The sequence below is a fragment of the Orycteropus afer genome, unplaced genomic scaffold, assembly GCF_000298275.1.
Source record: "Orycteropus afer afer isolate SDZICR_OR568_19922 unplaced genomic scaffold, OryAfe1.0 scaffold00061, whole genome shotgun sequence".
NCBI classification, from domain to species: domain Eukaryota; kingdom Metazoa; phylum Chordata; class Mammalia; order Tubulidentata; family Orycteropodidae; genus Orycteropus; species Orycteropus afer.
Window position 1 is genome coordinate 10,013,041 of NW_006921648.1, and position 15,929 is coordinate 10,028,969.

The 15,929-nt window shown below is 49.1% G+C and overlaps 1 protein-coding gene across 1 annotated transcript; it reads right to left on the minus strand.

The window, feature by feature from the left end:
* Positions 1-2,629: 2,629 nt before the first annotated feature.
* EMP2 (epithelial membrane protein 2) lies at positions 2,630-15,644 on the minus strand. The gene is made up of 4 exons (XM_007939619.1): positions 15,567-15,644; positions 13,254-13,344; positions 7,261-7,407; positions 2,630-2,823 (listed from the first exon to the last, which is right to left on the minus strand). The coding sequence occupies exons 1-4, from the start codon at positions 15,642-15,644 to the stop codon at positions 2,630-2,632; spliced, it is 510 nt and encodes a 169-aa protein (XP_007937810.1).
* Positions 15,645-15,929: the final 285 nt, after the last annotated feature.

Below are 15,929 nucleotides of genomic sequence, written 5' to 3' on the forward strand. Positions count from 1 at the left end.
TTTCCCCCACTTTCCAAATGTGTGTCACACACACAGTGGGGAAAAGGCATCTCTCACGTCTCAAAGAACCTCAGCATCCCAGGCAGATGCCAGCACTGGGTGCTGTATGGCATGACCACCAGCCAGGGAAATCCATAGGGTCATTTTGGATTGAAATATTCATGCACCCCAAAAGTTTTGTGAAGGGGATTCACGCATTGTTCATGGGTTAGGGTTTCCAGATCTGGTGTTGTTTGTTTGCTTGTTTGTGTCCATTGTGACTGCTAGAAAATTCTAGAAAAGCCACCTGGGTAGACTGCTTGGGGGCACTTTAGACCCCACTTCTTCCATGAGGCTCACTCAGTATCCTGCCACCTCCAGGACTTTGATCACACTCCTGCCACAGCATGTCTAATGACACTTCTCCATGGAGGCAGGAAGTGACAGTGTGTCCTGTCTCTATCCCTATATTACCATCAACTGTACAAATAACCTCTCCACAGGGAAGGGATCCCATCTTTGAGGCTCCAAACTCCATGAGGGAAGGGAGGACATCTGAATTTGCTCACCTCAATATTTTCAGAACCTCACATAAGTGCCTGGAGGATAGTGAGCATTCCGTACTTTTTGCTGAAAATGAATGAATGAGTGAGCAAGTGAGCAGATGGAGAGAGAACCCAATCCTATACTGAAAAGGGGTCCAAAAACTACTCAAATTAGACATCTCCCCAGTTCCATTGGAACTGGAGTGATGGCAAAACATCACTCCGCTTAACAGAAGGTCGAGTGCACAGAAGGTCGAGCATTTAAATAGCACTAGTCCTGAGATGTGATGGACCAGTTACATCTCCCCAGCAACATGCTCCAAACACAAGAGGAAAAAGACATTGAGGTGCAGAGACCTGCTTCCCTAGGACACTTCCTGGGGTCATCTGCATTGCCAGGGCTTTTATACCTTAAGACAAACTCCCAAATACCATATTTCTCAGTGTAGTCTCAGAATCGCCTGGCCTGCTCCTTAATGATGTTGTCAGGCTTCCCCAGATTCTGCCAAATCAGATTCTCCCACTAAAGCTTCAGAACCTCAGCTCTTTGGGACCCTTTCACTTCTTCAGAGAAGGAAGTGTTCTCCGAGTATAACACAGATGGGCACTGCCCAGGAAATGCCAGCTGCAGAAGCTGAATGGAGCTCTATTGAGGGGCATTTACAAAGAGGCGCATATAAAGCAGGTTCCCGCCCGCCCCGTGGGCTTCTGTTCTCATTCTGTGGTTGGGTTCTCTGCAGCCTTCGCCACAATTTGTAATTATTTTTCTTAATTGGTTTTTAATCTGTCTCCTCCACTAGACTCAGAGCCTCGTGAGGAGAGAGGCTGTCCCCTGTGCCTGGCACAAAGCCAGCACTGGTTTCTGTTGATGGATGGATGGTGGATGGGTCATCTGATGCCCCAGTAGTAGGGGACATTAGAGGTCACTGGCCTTGGAATACATGGCAGGGAGAGAAGGGAGAGGCTTTCCAGACTAAGGTGGGAGGAGGTGGAGTGTGTGACCATAGGGGTATATGACCAGGAACTGATGTAAACAGCTGTGGAAGAGACAGCAAAGACTAAAGGCCAAGGTTTTGACCTGTAGTGGGGTCTAGACCTACCTCCTTACCTCCCTTGGGCCTCCTGTTCCCACTTTAATGTACCTAAGCATCACCCAAGGAGCTCATTGTAAATGCAGAGTGCTGGGGGAGGGGGCGGTCTAGCCCTGAAGACTCTGATTTAGTAGGTCTGGGCAGGGGCCCTATAGTTTGCCATCGAAAAGGTACCCTGGGGATCACCTTTTGAGATTGCCTTAGGATAAGCCTAAATCTGAAACCCAGGGTAAGAGTCACCTTCCTGAAGGCAAGCAGGTTTGGGTGGTTCTTATCCCACAGAAGGAGCTCTGGTGGCGAGGTTGCTAACGCAGTCAGCTGCTAACCAAAAGTTGGTGGTTCAAATCCACTCTGCAGAATATGAGGCAATCTGCTTCTGTGAAGATTTACAGCCTTGGAAACCCTATGGGGCAGTTCTGCTCTGTTCCTACAGGGTCTCTATGAGTCGGAATCGACTCCATGGCAGAGGGTTTGGCCTGGTCTGGTCTTATGCCATCAAATCTCAGACTATTATTATAGGAGCGTTGGGGCTCTGGTTTGGAAAGAGACTGCCAGGCGCTTCAACTGTGTCTCAATTGGAGACTTGGACTGAACAGTTGAGGAGGTTTGCACCCCTCACCTGAGCTCCTCCTGAACCCCCACTTCTACCACCAACACAGGGCAAGGTGAAGGGCCGGGAAGGGCGGCCAAGGTGAAGAAGGATGACCCCAGATACCTGGCTTTCTTGGTCTCTTGCTACATCACATCCACATAGTTAAGAATCATCTTGCTGAGCAAACTGGATTGTTGGCATTGTCTCATTGAGACTTTGAGAAGGGTGGCTCTGAATCCCAGCCTTCGGAGTCTATGATCTGATTTCAAGAATGCAAAACAAAACAAAACTCCTTGCTTGGCTTTAAAAGGAAACAATATGTTTGCTAGAAAAACCACAAAAAAAAAAAAAAAGATTATATACAAAAAGGTTACTAGAGCGTGGATTCTGTACTGCAGGGAACGCAACCCGGTGCTGGGGTTTTATTTGCGCTTCCTCAGTATTAGGTACATGATGCCACTGATGAAGGTGCAAGCAAAGGCCACCCAAGCCAGGGTGAAGGCATAGCCATATCTGCCCTCTGACATCAACTCCTGGGGGTACAGCTCTGTGTTCTTGAGGTGAAGGTCCTTGCGCCGATCTGTGTAAATGGAAGCTGCAATCATGACACACAGGCCTGCCAGGGAGAAAGCAAAGGGACAAATGAATCGTGGACCAACGTGTGTGATGGGCACCTGAGGGGCATGCAATGGAGCGGAAGACACCCTACACTTTTATCCTGATTAGGTCGTTATCTTAGCCTACTGGGGTCTTTGGGTGGCATACAGGGAATGTGCTGGGCTGCCAAGGGAAGGGTTGGAGGTTGGTGTCTGCCCAGAAGGGCCGCCATAGAAAATCCTGGCAATCTCCGAAAAATCAGCCCCTGAAAGCTCTCTGGAGTGTGATTCTGCTCTGACACCCACGAGATCACCAGGAGTCAGGGTCAACTTGACAGCAACTGATACTGGTCACTTAGCCTATTAGGAAAAGTGCAGCTAATAGTTTGTAGCAGACTGTTGCTACCCATCTTGGAACCATTTCCCTCTGCATTCTTCTAGGTAACCCAATTTTGGGAGGCAGCCATGTACCCAGCCCAGAGGATAGCTGCACTAAGCCAGGGGTAGGGCAGATAATATTTGGGGCTTTGCGAGCCATACGGTCTCTGTTGCAACCACTCAACTCTGCTGTTGTAGCAAGAAAGCAGCCCTAGACAGTGTACACGAATGATCCTGGCTGTGTCCCAATAAAACTTTATTTACAAAGGCAAGCAGCGAGTTGCCAATGCCTGGTCTAAGCCCACCTTAGCATTCCCATTCTCCTTTGCTCATTATGGTTTATGGATCTGTAATATGTTCCAGTTGGGGCCACATAACATCCTTCAGTGGGAAATCTCACTCCTTGAAGAGAGATAAGGGAGGAGAAAGCATTGGTTGCTGTACTTTCCCTTGCTTGCTGCTTTAGATACTGTCACGTCAGGATGGAATTTCTGGTGCTGCAGCAGCCTTTTTGGGCCCATGAGGGGGACATCACCAACACTCTGAAGATGATGAAAAGATGGAAGGAGGGAGGGCTCTTGATGCTGTTTTGCTGCCAAACCAACTCTGGCACCTTCCATCTCCAGGCTAATTGTTATTATAAAAAGAGCTCACCATTTATGACCAAAGTAGTTGTTGATTGAATTTGCTTTTACTTGCAGCCATGACAGTCTTGAGACTCACAGACAGTAGTGCTAGGATGAGGTTAAGGGCCATGATTGTCCCTGAGGAACTGCCCCTCTCCCTGGCCAGGTTCTTTGGCTGGGGGCTGTCAACAGGGTGCTCAGACCTTCTCTGACCATGTGAGATAGTCTTTGCCAATCAGACTCTCTTCCCTGGAAATTTGAATCTAGAGGAAAGAGACACTATCAGAGATTCTAACAGCATCTCCCTGAAGCGACTGCCCATCATGTCTGCTGCATGGATCCTCTTTCTAAGACCTGCTGTTTCAGTTTTCCCTCTGATTCCTGCCTTGAGCTACCCCCAGAATCCCATCTCTTAAACAAGCTGGAGTGCCGGGTGCTCACCCTGAAAATCCTTCCCTCATACGGCACCTGAATGCTATGAGGGCTTGGAGCAGACAAAGGAAGGAAAGGTCCTTGGGCCAGAACTGGAGAGAGTGAAGTATTACAGAAGGAAAGGGGGGATATGACTCTCATATCAAAATATGGGGAATACCCCCCCACACACATATATATTGTTAAGTGCTGTCGAGTCAGTTCCCACTCATAGCGACACTGTGTACAACAGAATGAAACACTGCCTGGTCCTGCACCATCCTCACGTCACACAGCCACTGTGTCGGTCCGTCTTGGTGAGGGTCTTCCTCTTTTTGCTAACCCTCTATTAAGCATGATGTTCTTCTCTGAGGACTGGTACCTCCCGATAACATGACACTGAGCTGGCTCTAACTCCTGGGGACCTTATGTATAAGAACAAAGTGCTGTCTGGTCCTGTGCCATTTTCATGATTGTCGGGGTCCTGTTATGTTTGACTCCATTGTTGTGGCTACTGTGTGTGTCTATGTATCGGTGTGTGTATAAAGGAGCTCTGGGTGGCGCAGTGCCTAAGGCATTTGACTGCTAACCAGAAGCTTGTGTGTGTGTGTATGTGTGTGTATGTATTGGTTGTTAGTTGCCATTGATCCTGACTCATTGTGATGCCAAGTATGCACATATATACACACATTTTCCCTGATACATGTACACACACACACACACACACATATATTTATGTATGTATTTGTATGTCTCTAATGGTAATAAGTTTTGACCAAATTGCCTTACAGGTGAATGGATAAGTGGAGACAATGACAGAAAATAACCTTCAGTTACTAACCCCCAAGTCCCCTCCCTGCATGTTAAGTGACAGGATTTGACTGCCTTGAATGGGTGAGTAGCGGGGGTGTTTGTGCCTCTGACTGAGAGACACAGAGAAGATAAGGAGATCTGGAGAGCAGACTCCTCATCATGACCCAGCTGGGACCCTTGGGCACATCACAGCACCTTAGCCCATGGAGTCTGGGGCACTGATCCCCAAACACTGGCCTGTGCACAGGAGATTTTTTAAAGTACACCTCATGTCCCAGTGTGGCGCATTCTGATTCAGGAGGTCTGAAGCGTGGTGAACAGGTTCCAGTGGAGCTTCCAGACTAAGACAGACTAGGAAGAAAGGCCTGGTGACTCAACTTCTGAAAGTCAGCCAATGACAACCTTATAGATCAGAAGAGAGTATCGTTGGCTATAGCACTAGATGGGAGCTCTGATGGCGTAGTGCCTAAGGCATTTGACTGCTAACCAGAAGGCTGGTGGTTCAAACCTACCAGCTCCACCTCGGAAGGAAGGTTGGGCAGTCTGCTTCTGTAGTGATATCACCTTGGAAACCCAAGGAGGGGTCTCTGTGAGTCAGATCCAACTCGACGGCAGTGTTTGGTTTTTTTGGTTGGTTATAGCGCTAGAAGATGAGCCCTCTAGGTTGGAAAACCGGAAAACACCAAACTCACCATCGTCGAGTTGATTCAACTCATAGCAACCCCTCCTAGGGTTTCCGAGGCAGTATCTCTAAAGAAGTAGATTGCCCAATCTTCCTTCCAAGGAGTGGCTGGTGGGTTTGAACCGCCAGCCTTCTGGTTAGCAGTCAAATGCCTTCGGCACTATGCCACCAGAGCTTCTTCTAGGTTGGAAGGCACTCAAAATATACAGTGACCACAAAAGTGGATTCAAACATCAATGATTGTGAAGATGGTGGACTGTGTTTTGTTTCTGTTGTGCATGGGGTTGCTACGAGTTGAAGCCAACTCTTTGGCAACTAACAACGACAGTCTACTTTAAAAGGTCCCCAGAGGGGTCCTCATAGACTTGGGCAATCACAGGACTGAGTGACCTTCTAGTCTTTCTCATTCCAAATGCTTTGATTCTCTGCCAAAAGAAAATTAAGGCCCTGACCCGGTAGTGGAGCCTACACCCCACAGGGGTGGCACTGTAGCCTTCCAGCTAACATGATCCATGGGGAGCATTGGAGGTGACCAACCATCCCAAAAGGTTCCTGTGATCAGAGACTTTCTGTTTTAAAACTGGGACAGTCCCAGGCAACTGGGATGGGTGGGTCACCCTCATGCTGGTGGCTGTGCTTGGGCTGTGCCAAGGGACAGCCAGTGGGGACTGGACTCCAGGCTGGGTGGAACAGAGCCTGGGCATGATTACAGCAAGGCCACGGACTGACTCCAAGTCCCAGATTTCCTGTCCTCATTAAGCTACCCAGGAACTTTTGATCGGAAAGTACCATGGAAAAGCCTTCTCATTTTATGTCATCAGGAAGTTTGGAATCTTTCTCGGGAACAGCAGCAACAAAATGACCACATGTGGCACAGGTGTCCTCAGGCGAGTGCAGCCTGGCCAGTGTTCCCAAGCGGGAAAAAGGGGACTGAGACAACAGCATGTTCTCCAGGTTCCTCCAGGATTAAGGCTGGGTCTTGTTCATCACCTGCAGCACCTGTCCAGGCCTGGCCCAACATGGACAGGTCTGCCACCACCCAGCCTAAAACCTGCTGCTGTCTTCCCAATCCTTCCCAGTCCTGTCCCTGGTCTCCAAGACCCTGCAGGATCTGAGCCACCTACCTCTCCAGCCCAGCCTCCTCCATGCACCCCCAGCCCCCTCCACATGCCCCTAGGCCCTCCGTGCACCCTAACTCCTGCCACACCCCCCCATCTCCTTCCATGTGCCCCCAGCCCCTTCTACATGCCTCCAACCCCTGCCACATGGCCCAGCTTCTGCTGTGCTCCCATCTCCACATTCCAGCACACTGGCTGGCTTTCAGCCTCTCTCAGCACACAGTCATGTTGATCCCATGGCCTGGCACATTCTCCTCTCTACTCTGTGCCAAGAGAGAACGTTCTAGACCACTCCTATTCATCCTGCAGATCCCAGGTCAGGCCTCTGTCTCCCAAATCATCCCCTCCCATCCTCCTCCTGGCTTCTCCTGGGTGGGGAGCAGGGGACCGGGAGGAAGAACTTCTGCAGGCAGCTATCAGTTTACTTACAGGACATGAGCTGGATGATGGAGGTTAAGACGAATCGGTCTCCTTGCTTGAGGCGGAAGAGCTGGAGCACGAAAATCAGGAAGGCAATGCAGCAGAGAATGGTGGAAAGGATCATGGTGGCCTGGACGGCCTGCAGGGTGGTGTACTCTGCCAGGAGAGGACAAGAGCGCACGGTGAGGGCAGCAGACCAGCCCGGCCCCTTGGGCTTCCATCCCCATGACACCTCCAGAGTGGGGGTAATAGGATGCCAGAGTGCAAGGGTTCCGGTGGTCCTCTGCACAAGGGCAGCCAAGGGGACTAGACCCACCGCCCTCTAGTGTCCACTTGTGCACTTGACCTGGGGGGGGGGCACCCAACATCCTTACTGGAAAATGGGGCAAAACACCACCTACTCTGCACCCTTCCTGGGGCTGCAAGACCACGGATCAGAAAGGGCTCCACGGACAGCATATTTATAATATAAGAGGGTTAGACCACCCTTTAGGAAAAGAAAGTGAGTTCCTGTTTTCAGACCAGCCTTAACAGAGACTCGGGTTGGGGGTCTGGGCTCCACATAGGGGAGTTTTGGTGGAGAAAGATCTGGGGTGGAGGGTGCTGTGTGGAGGGGAGGGGCAGCTGAAGTTCCCACGGGGCTGAGCAGAGAAGTGACCGAGCGTGGGCTGGGAAGCCACCTGCACCTCCTCTGTAAAGGGATGCTGATGGTCCCGCCTCGTCATGTTGGGGGGGTTAAGTGATCTCCTCTCCACGAAGTTTTAGGGGGATGCTGCAGGGAGGGGATCCCACGTAACTGCTGGGGGTTATCACCAGGACCCTGCTAGGATGGGGTGACAGGACAGCACCCAGAGCTGCAGAGGCAAACTCTCTTGGTTTTTGTTTTGTTTGCAGTTTTGCCTGAAACTGTAGGGAAACATCACCTGTAAGTCTTTCAAGTGCTTAGCGCGGCGGGTCTCAATGCATCCTGGGTGCACGTTTGAGTCACTTGGAGGACATCTAAACCCTGACTCCTTATGGTGAGTGAAAGAAACCAGACTCCTCCCTCTCTCACAAATGCACACTGTGGGACCCCAGTTATGTGATGTCTAAGAACAGGGGAACTACATTCTAGTGACAGAAGGCAGAAGTGGTTGCCCTCCGGATAGGGGGTGGTGGGGACTGGCTGCAAGGGACCTGAGGGACCTTCCTGGTGGTGGCCATGTTCTGTATCTTGTTTGGATTGGTGGTTACATGGGTGTATATAACTCAAAACTCATTGACCTGAACCCTTAAGACATGTGCTTTTTCTTGTATGTAAATTATACCTCCATTACAAAAAAAAAAAAAGCAACAAACATTCCAGCCAGGTGGCTGCCCCAGTGAAATCAACCAGAGTCTCTGACCAGGCATGAGTGGTTTTTGAAGGGCCCCAGAATTCCAGTGTTGGCCAAAGATGTGACCCTCTGACTGAAAGCAGTGCTTCCCAAGTTTGTGTGATCCCAGAATTTTTGTTAAAAGTACAGATTCCGAGACCTTTCCCCCTCGAGAGCCTGTTACAGGCTTTACGGGGTGGGCTTGGGAATTTGTATTTTTAGTAAACACCTCCAGTGACCCCTGTGATAGGGCAGATGCGAGAAATACGGCTTTAGGGAAGAAATAAGGAGCCCGGGTGGCACTCACCAACCCACGCTGTGGCTGCACGGTAGGAAGACCCGGCGACCTGCTCCCATCAAGGTTACAGCCTAGAAAACCCTGGGGGGCAGTTCTGCTCGGTCACGTGGGTCACTGTGTGCTGAAATCAGCTCAGCGACACCCAACAATCACAACAGGGGAAAATACGGATATTTTTTTCTTTTTAAAGGGGTACATGTGTGCAGTATACCACTGATGGCATGTGCAACTAGTTAGGTGGTACCCAGTCCTGGCACTGGAGATGGAAACTCACTTAATGAGGGAAGCTCACTTTGTCCTTTTTGTTTAGATGTTCCTAATGGACTCAGAAGGAGCTCTGGTAACATAGTGCCTAAAGCACGTGGCTGCTAACCAGAAGGCTGGCAGCTCAAACCCACCAGCCACTCCTCGCAAGGAAGGTTGGGCAATCTACTTCCATAGTGATACTGCCTCGGAAACCCAAGGAGCGGTCACTATGAGTCGGGTCCAACTCAATGGCAAATAACAACAACAACAACAAATGGACTCACAGGAAGCCTGATGGTGCAGTGGTTAAGTGCTTGTCTGTGAATCAGTAAGTCAGCAGTTTGAACCCACCAGCCACTCCATGGGAGAAAGATGAGGCAGTCTGCTTCTGTGAAGACTGACAGCCTTGTAAAGCTTATAGGGCAGTTCTACTCTGTCCTCTAGAGGCACTGTGAATCAGAATCTACTCCATGACCATGGGTTTGGTTTGGGCTTTGCTTCCATAAAGATTTAAAGCCTTGGAAACCCTATGGGGCAGTTCTACTCTGTCCTATAGGGTCACTATGAGTCAGAATTGACTCAATGACAGTGGGTTCAGTTTTTGGTTTTAATGAAGTCAAGGAGGGGGGCTCCACTTGGCACTTTAGCACTTTCATCACACTGGTTTGTGGTTTTGTTTTGTTTTTGTTTTTTTAACAAGGAAAGAACTCAGCAGTAGGCTTAGAACCCTCAGGAGGAAAGCATGTTTGGTTAGACTTTAATAATATCATTTGGTTTTCAATGTAATGTTTCTTTTTAAAGTCTTTCTTCTTTTATGCAAAGTGATACCGGCTTATCATTCACAGCATGGATGTAAAATTCCCTTTAAAATAAATTTATATAAGGAAAAAGTGCACTGTTTAACACTAGGGGCAGCAAACTTTTTTCTCTAAGTGGCCAGAAAGCAAAGATGTCAGGCTTACTGATACTTCCTACAACGTGGATGAACCTTAGGCATGATATACTAAATGAAAAAAGCCAAACACGAAAACGTTGTGTGGTTCTACTTGTATAAGTATCTCGAATAGGCAGATCCATAGAGACAGAAAGCATATTGGTGGTGGCCAGGGGCTGGGGGGTTTGGGCAAGATGGAAAGTGACAGTTAATGGGTATAGAGTTTCCTTTCAAAAATGTTCTGGAACTAGATCGAGGTGGGGGTTGGCACAACATAGTGTGCTAAATGCTACTGAGCTGTGCACTTAAAGATGGTTCATTCTACAAAATTAAAAACAAACAAACAAACCAGGCTTACTGGTCAGATAGAGACTAGCGAAACCCCTGAGACTATGTGCTCAAGTCACCTTTCGGTCCTGGAATTGAACTCACTCCTGTGGGTTCTCAGTTAACAACAGACAGGCCTCCAAGCTAAACACATACACCAGGGAGATGCACTCCTTAGAACAACGAACGATGGGAGATCAGAGGGGCGGCGTTTGCACAGGGAGTAAGGTAGGGAGGCTGGAAGCATAGCCAAGGACACAGGGAGAGGGTAACCACAGGGAGGAAGTAGGAAGAGAGCTGTTACATTGCAGGGATTGTAACCAGTGTCACAAAACAAAATGTGCATGAACTGCTGAATGCAAAACAAGTCTGCTTTGTAAAATTTCACCCAAATCACAATAAAAAATTATTATAATAATAAAAAAGCCATCTTAGGGGGAAAAAAGTTCATTTTATATTATGTGACTTTCACCTTAATTAAAAGAAAAATGTAAACCATATTTGAAGCTTGGCAGGCCATGTGGTCTCTTTTCACATATTCTTTGTTTTCTGTTTGTTTTACAACCTTTTAAAAAATGGGCTGACTCTTATTTTAAAGAAAAAGAGTGGTTAAATCACTCCACATGTGGGATGTGGAGCATGAAGGATAGAGCAGGGCTTGAACCATTTCTTCCCAGTTCAGTCATGGCTGGCGAAACAAAACTGAATGGACCTGAATTTGTAAAATGTGGGTGTATCAGAATGATAACCAGAACAGAAACATTATGAGTTAATGCCCTGCAATAAAACAAGGGCAGCATGGGCATTGCATAGGAACCAGATCTCTTGACTGGCACAATCAGTAACAACGGTGCCCTGCTCAAAGATAGTGACTGACTGTGATGCTTTGAGTGTCGCTCTACACAATCCTGGCAGCAGTCTAGTCTCTCACATCAGGCTCCCTGAAAGGGCTCACTGCACCCCTTCTGAGTCTCCCATTCCAGGCTTTCAACACATAATTTTTCCCGTTCTGGTTATCGTTCTGGTACACCCATGTTTTACAAATTCAGATCTGTTCCAATTTCACTGTGTCAGCCCTGACTGAACTGACTAAACCTCTGTCCTTGGGATAGAGGCTCAGAAACACTGCCACAGAGCAAAGCAGCCCCTCCCAGCTGACCACACATACTGGCAACATACAGACACATACAGAGCACAAGTGAGAATGGTTGTTCCCAGGTCAGGGTTCAGCATGGCAAATAAACAGAGCCCATGGGTGGGATTTATTGCACCATGATGCTTTAGAGATGCACAAGTCTTGACTGGGCTCTTGGCTCTGATATTTGCTCCTGGCTGTGAGGCCTTGGGTAACGTAACTCTGGACCTCATTTCCCCATCTTAAAACAGGGCCAACAGTCCCTCTCTGATAGGGCTATGAGAGCATGTGTGTACAGGCCTTAGCCCAGCGCCCAGCAGGAAACCTGCAGTAACTGTCTTCTATCTGTAATTCTGCTGCTGTCGTATGAATGTTGGTGTCATTATTGAGGACTTGGTGAGACTTTAGGACCCAATGTGAAGGATCTCTTGCTCCCCAAATAGAGTAGCTGGATTTGGAAAACACACACCCACACACATGTGCACACACGTAAGGTGTCGAGTTAAATTTGCATATCAGATTAGCAATGGCTATTTTTTTTTAGTGTAAGTATGACCCCAAACCAAAAACCCCTGCCACTGAGTCGATTTCAACTCATCGTGACCCCCACTGGGTTTCCAAGGCTGTGAATATTTATGGAAGTAGTTGCCTCATCTTCCTCCTGTGGAGCAGCTGGGGGGTTTGACCCACTGGCCTGCTGGTTAGCAGCCAAATGCCTTACCCACTCTGCCACTCTGCTCCTTCAGTATGACCAGCAATGACTATTTTTTCAGTGTAAGCATGTCATACAATATTTTGGACATACTTGTACTAAAAAAAAAAAAAACCTACTCGTTGCTCATAGGAAATGCACAATTCATTGGGCATCCTGTGTTTTATCAGCCAACCTGGACCCCAAAGTGCATCTTCCACCAATTCTACCACTGAACCACCTTTAACAGAAAACGACCATTTGTTCATAAGGGCAGCACAGTTAGCACATTTTCAGTGGGATATCCCCTATTTTCAAAGACCTTTCGGGAACTTTAGTTCATTTAATGAGGTAGGCACACAGATGCAATTACCACTGCCTCCATTTTACAGCCCAGGCAAAGGAAATTCCTGGAGCTTAAATGACTTGCCCAAGGCCACACAGCTCCTAAAAGGAACCAAGCCTAGCTCTCCTGTTTCTGCTGAAGCAGGCTGCTGTGATGGGGCAACATGGCCAAGCTGGAAATTACTGTCTCTTGACCCTATGTAGAGGTGAGGCTTGGATAAAAGAGGAGGGGAGAGAAGATCCCAGAAATAGAGACATGAGGGGCTCAACTTAGCTGGAGTTTGTCCAGCCTCTAGCCCCTGCCTGCCCCACACCTCTCCGGTCCCCAGCCAGTCCCCTGCTCCAATACCACTGTGCAAAGTCAGTTGTTGTATGCCATCTAGTTGATTCTGACCCTCAGCGACCCACCAGGACAGAGTGGAACTGAGCTGTGGGATTTTCTAGGCTGTATTCTCTACAGGAACAGACTGTCAGATCTTTTCTCCTATGGAGTGGCTGGTGGGTACGAACCGCTGACCTTTTCAGTTAGCAGCTTTAACCACTGTGCCAGGGCTCCTTAGGTGAAGGCAGTAGGGCCACCTATCTGTGCTGGGAGTGGAGAGAGGGAGGTGTCTTTGAGAGCCTTTCTCCTTCGATGCTTCTCCATCACAAGGTCGCTCATTCACACTCACCAACATAAGTGTCACTGATCTCTGTACAGTTTGTGTTGTTGACACAGACTCTCCAGACATCTGCGAAGAACTCTTCTCCTACCCACCAGGCCTGTAACATAAAACAAAAGCGGGGAGGGGCTGTCCATGAGTTAGGCAAACACTGACTCCTTAACCAGCTGGGCAGCACCACGTGAATACCCAGGACCTGCACTTTCCGAAGGAGCCCTGGTGGCAAAGTGGTCAAAGCCTTCTGCTGTTAATCCAAAGGTCAGCGGTTCGTGCCCACCAGCCACTCCACAGGAGACAGATGAGGCAGTCTGCTTCCGTGAAGATTGACAGCCTTGGAAACCCCATGGGGCAGCTCTACCCTGTCCTGTGGGACGCTGTGAGTCGGAATCAACTCCACGGCAGTGGGCTTGGTTTGGGCACTTCTCAGTGTGTCGGACTGTGCACAGGGGTCACGTGGGGGCCTTGTTGAAATGCAGGTTTTGATTCAGGAGCTCTGGGGTGGGGCCTGAGGGTCTGCATTGCTAACAAGCTCCAGGTGCTGCTGGTGATGCCGGTCAGCTGAGGGGTGGGACGGTCCGGGCCCTCTGGGAACCTCGGAAGGGAGAGAAGTCTCAGTTGGCAGTAGCAGAGTAGTCTGCCTGCCAGTCGATTCTGACTCTGGGGACCCCAGGAGTGTTAGAATAGAATGTGTCCTGCAGGGTTTTCAGTGGCTGGTCTTTGGGAAGCAAATCCACAGGGCTTTCTTCTGAGGCCCCTCTCAATGGCCTTGAATCGCCAGCCTTTTGGTTGGCAGCTGAGCGCTACACCCTTGCACCACACAGGACCTCCAGGGGAGCAACTGGTGGTGGTTTATTGCACCAGAACTATATGGGCAGTAGAACCAGGAGGTTAGAGAAGGATGAATGATCCACTAAGACTCCCCTACCTTCAGCTCATACGTTCTGACTACCCCTTGAGAGTATGGAGCTCCCACCCTCAGAGGACCTTCCTTCTCCTCTCCACCCACCCAAAGCCTGGTGTCCATGTCTGTGTTCCCTACGACAGCCATGGGCACCACCAGCCATTTAGTCAATAAGTGTCCCTCAGCCCCTCTGCCATGTCCAGCCACAGTGCAAGCACAGTTCCAGACTCATGAACACCCTACCTCTCACTGATTGGCAAGGAGTCCCTTCTGTGTCCTCTCAGTATGTACCATGATGATAACATCCATGCGTGTGCTCGATAGGATTAAGAAGAGCTTTGGCCGATGGTTTTTCTGCCCTCAAAATGTCTATTTATCTCTTTCACTCTGTCTGGGATCTCTCAGGATCCCAAAGGATTAGTTGCAAGAAATGGAAAACCAGAAAACAAAATCAGTTGCTGTCTGGTCGACCCCGACTTGTGGTGACCCTATGTGTTTCAGAGTAAAGCTGTGCTCCATAGGGGTTTCAGAAGTAGATCAGCAGGCCTTCCAAGGCACCTCTGGATGGCTTCAAACCGTCAACCTTTTGGTTGGTATTTGACTGCTTCACCACAGAGGACCTCTGTTAAAAAACTTCACTTATTGCCAGGAGGGGTCGTAACCTGTGCCAATGGCCGGTCATCAAATATATTCCTGGCATATGGCCAGGAGCTGGCCACTACAGAAAAGAGTTAAATTTTTCATGGCAAGAGATGGCTAGGAGAGATTAAGGAAAGTTCCAAGCATGAGTTCTAGTGGGAAGGGCATGGCCAAGCAGGTCGCAACAAGGGATGGTATCTGGTTAGAAGATGTGGGGGACATAGGTGAGGACAGAAGTCACCTGGGGGGATGTAGGACAGTGGTCTTCAACTTGGGGTGACTGTGTCCCCCATAGGACATTTGGCAGTGTCTGAAGACATTCTTAATTGTCACCACTAGGGGTGGGAGTGCTACTGGCATCCATGAGCAAAGGCTGAGGATGCTGTTAAACAGCCCCCTGTGCACGGGGCAGCCCCAAACCAAATACCTATCCAGCCCAGATGTCAGTAGTGCTGGGGTTGAGAAACTCTGACCTAAGGAAGGACAGGATTCAAACAGCATCCTTAAAGAGCTTCCTGAGGCCAAGGTGCTAGGCCGAGCTCTGTGGGGGCATCAGAAATGGGAGGACAAAGGCCCCTGCCCTCCAGGACCTGCCCATCCAGACCGAAACACAGGGTGCTCTGGAATCCCCATACCCAGGTCACGAGTCCTTGGGCCTGGGCAGAGGACACGAGTGTTCTTGGGAGTAAGGACAACCCCAACTGTGGTCACCCTGAGCAAGTCCTCCATCCCACCTCGAATGACTCTGGGAGCCAGGGGTTGTGAGTGGAAGGAGGACTTACATTGTCAATGGTGGCAATGAAGAGCAAGGCCGCGGAGGTGATGTGGAAGACGATGATGAAAGCAAGAAGCACCAACATTTTCACGGGGCAAGGCGGGGCGCGGGGCACTTGTAAAGCCCACAGAGGTGTTCTAAAGAGGGTGAGAGAGAAATTCAAATGTGTCAGTGACAAAACACTTTTGAAAAGAAGCAACTTATAATGGGGTTTTACAGAGCATTAACCATCATGATCATCACAATTGAGAAATGTAACATTGATACAATACTTTCACCTCATCTGTACACCATTTTCACATTTCTCCAATTGTCCATGGTCACGGGGGATGTCAAACTCAACTGGCATAACATACTACACAAAAACGTT

What these genes read in the sequence shown, in the direction of transcription:
- EMP2 (XM_007939619.1), bottom strand. Translation starts at nt 15,644, where the DNA reads ATGTTGGTGCTTCTTGCTTTCATCATCGTCTTCCACATCACCTCCGCG. An exon ending in GATCAGTGACACTTATGTTG is followed by an intron (nt 7,408 to 13,253) that starts GTGAGTGTGAAT and finishes CTCTCCTGGCAG; the next exon opens with AGTACACCACCCTGCAGGCC. An exon ending in CATCATCCAGCTCATGTCCT is followed by an intron (nt 2,824 to 7,260) that starts GTAAGTAAACTG and finishes TCTCCCTGGCAG; the next exon opens with GCCTGTGTGTCATGATTGCA.